This window comes from Pistacia vera, unplaced genomic scaffold, assembly GCF_008641045.1.
Source record: "Pistacia vera cultivar Batoury unplaced genomic scaffold, PisVer_v2 Contig467, whole genome shotgun sequence".
Lineage (NCBI taxonomy): Eukaryota > Viridiplantae > Streptophyta > Magnoliopsida > Sapindales > Anacardiaceae > Pistacia > Pistacia vera.
This window is the reverse complement of record NW_022196298.1, coordinates 929,682-931,509: the sequence shown is the minus strand read 5'-3', so window position 1 is coordinate 931,509 and position 1,828 is coordinate 929,682. Positions and strand designations below refer to the sequence as shown.

Sequence of the window (1,828 nt, the reverse complement as noted above, 5' to 3'; positions counted from 1 at the left end):
CATAACAGTCGCCAACAAATATTATCTATCAATTGTTTTGTATTGTAACATATATTCAATTTAAAATAGAATATGAAACTAAATAAATATATGAAATAAGTAAAAAATTCTTTACCTTAACAAATATTTATGAGCTTTAAAATGTTTGACATCCTTATTTCCCTTTCTACGCTAAACGATTATCTCTATAAAAAGAGGTGACTTTCTTGTGAAAAAACCATAAACAGTTGCTGTTGCTTGGCTGTTGAGGAAGAAACTGGTGTCGAAGAGTAAGCAGAACACGACACGCAAACGAACGAGAAGAGAAGAAAAAAAAATAAAAATGGAAGTTTTTTTTTTCCCCCTTATTTCACATAAAATTTTTGCACTTATTTGTAAAGCGTATTAGACAAGCTATTGATTTTTATAATTTTTTTTTTTTTTTTTTAACAAAGTATGGACGCCAATCCATCTCATGCAGACGACCGTCCGCACAACACTAGATGGACTGGCGTCCATATTGTGTGTATTTTTATTTTAAAATTATGTTTAAAAAAAATAAAATTGACAAAGTATGTACGCCAATCCATCTCATGCGGACGGCTGCAGTAGATAGACTAGCATCCATCTAGTGTGCTTATTTGAACGATCGTCTATATAATTTAGATGGTTGTCCATATTAAAGGGACGCCCGTCCTTAGTATTTGGACGAGAGTCCATTGATTTTTAATTTATTCTTAAATATTTTTTTTGAACCCTCGTCCATTCTTGAATGAATGGCCGTCCAGAAAATATGGACGATTGTCCAAAAATATTAGACGGTTTATTAATAATAAGAGATTTTTTAAAATCTCAAAGATTTTGTTATTATATCATAAATCTAATTTTAAATCCAACTGTTAGAAAACCCGGATCCCAAAACGGTAATTAAGACAACTTGGAGAGGGCATTACCACACCCCCGCGGAAAAAAAAAACATATATATTTCGTAAAAGTTGTACACTGTACTACACAAAACAGAAGCAACGAATAGTACTGCTTCTAAAATAAGCATCTTAATTTCATCGGTTTCAGCTGCTTGTCCTGAAACTCTCTCTCCCTCTCTCTCTCTCTAAAACTAAGCGAAGATGATGCACATGACCTTCTACTGGGGGCGCACCGTCACCATCCTATTCGACTCATGGCGGACCAATTCTTGGCTCAGTTACGGTTTGACCCTTTTCGCCTGCTTTGTCGTCTCCGCTTTTTACCAGTACTTGGAGGATACACGGGTGCGCGTCACCCAGATCGGGGCCAAGAAACGCGCTGATGTTGAGGTGCCGCTGCTCCAGAAGAAGGTCGCCGGAAAGTTATCAGCGGGGAGGATTGCCGGGACGGTGCTGTTTGGGGTGAACTCCGGGTTGGGGTATCTTTTGATGCTGGCGGTCATGTCGTTTAATGGAGGTGTGTTCTTGGCCATCGTGGTGGGGCTTACGGTTGGATACTTGGTTTTTAGGAGTGGCAGTGAGGATGTTGCTGTAGATGTTGATAATCCTTGTGCTTGTGCTTAGTTAATAAAGATCGATTCGATTTGTATCTTTTGTATTAGTGGGTTTGTATTTGTGAATTCTGTGTTTTCTTTGATATGTATATCTTTGTAAAACTGTAATTGCCACAAGGAAATCAAAATATGGAATCTTTTGTGTTTTAGATTTCGTTTTTGGCATGAATAATTTTTAGGATTTGGTTGTTAAATGTGATGAAATTTTTATTGAAGGATGCGTGTGTGTTGAAGGATGATGAAGAAGATGAAGTTAGACGATGATGGCTGAGTTGAATGAATGTTGCGTAGCGTTTAAGGTGGTCAACC

At 37.2% G+C, this 1,828-nt stretch overlaps 1 protein-coding gene across 1 annotated transcript; it reads left to right on the top strand.

Annotated features, from left to right (window-relative positions):
• The first annotated feature begins 1,074 nt into the window (after positions 1 to 1,074).
• Positions 1,075 to 1,602, top strand: LOC116145815 (copper transporter 5-like). Its single transcript, XM_031431253.1, has one exon. The coding sequence runs from the start codon at positions 1,107 to 1,109 to the stop codon at positions 1,527 to 1,529; it is 423 nt and encodes a 140-aa protein (XP_031287113.1). The 5' UTR covers positions 1,075 to 1,106; the 3' UTR covers positions 1,530 to 1,602.
• The last annotated feature ends 226 nt before the right edge of the window (positions 1,603 to 1,828 follow it).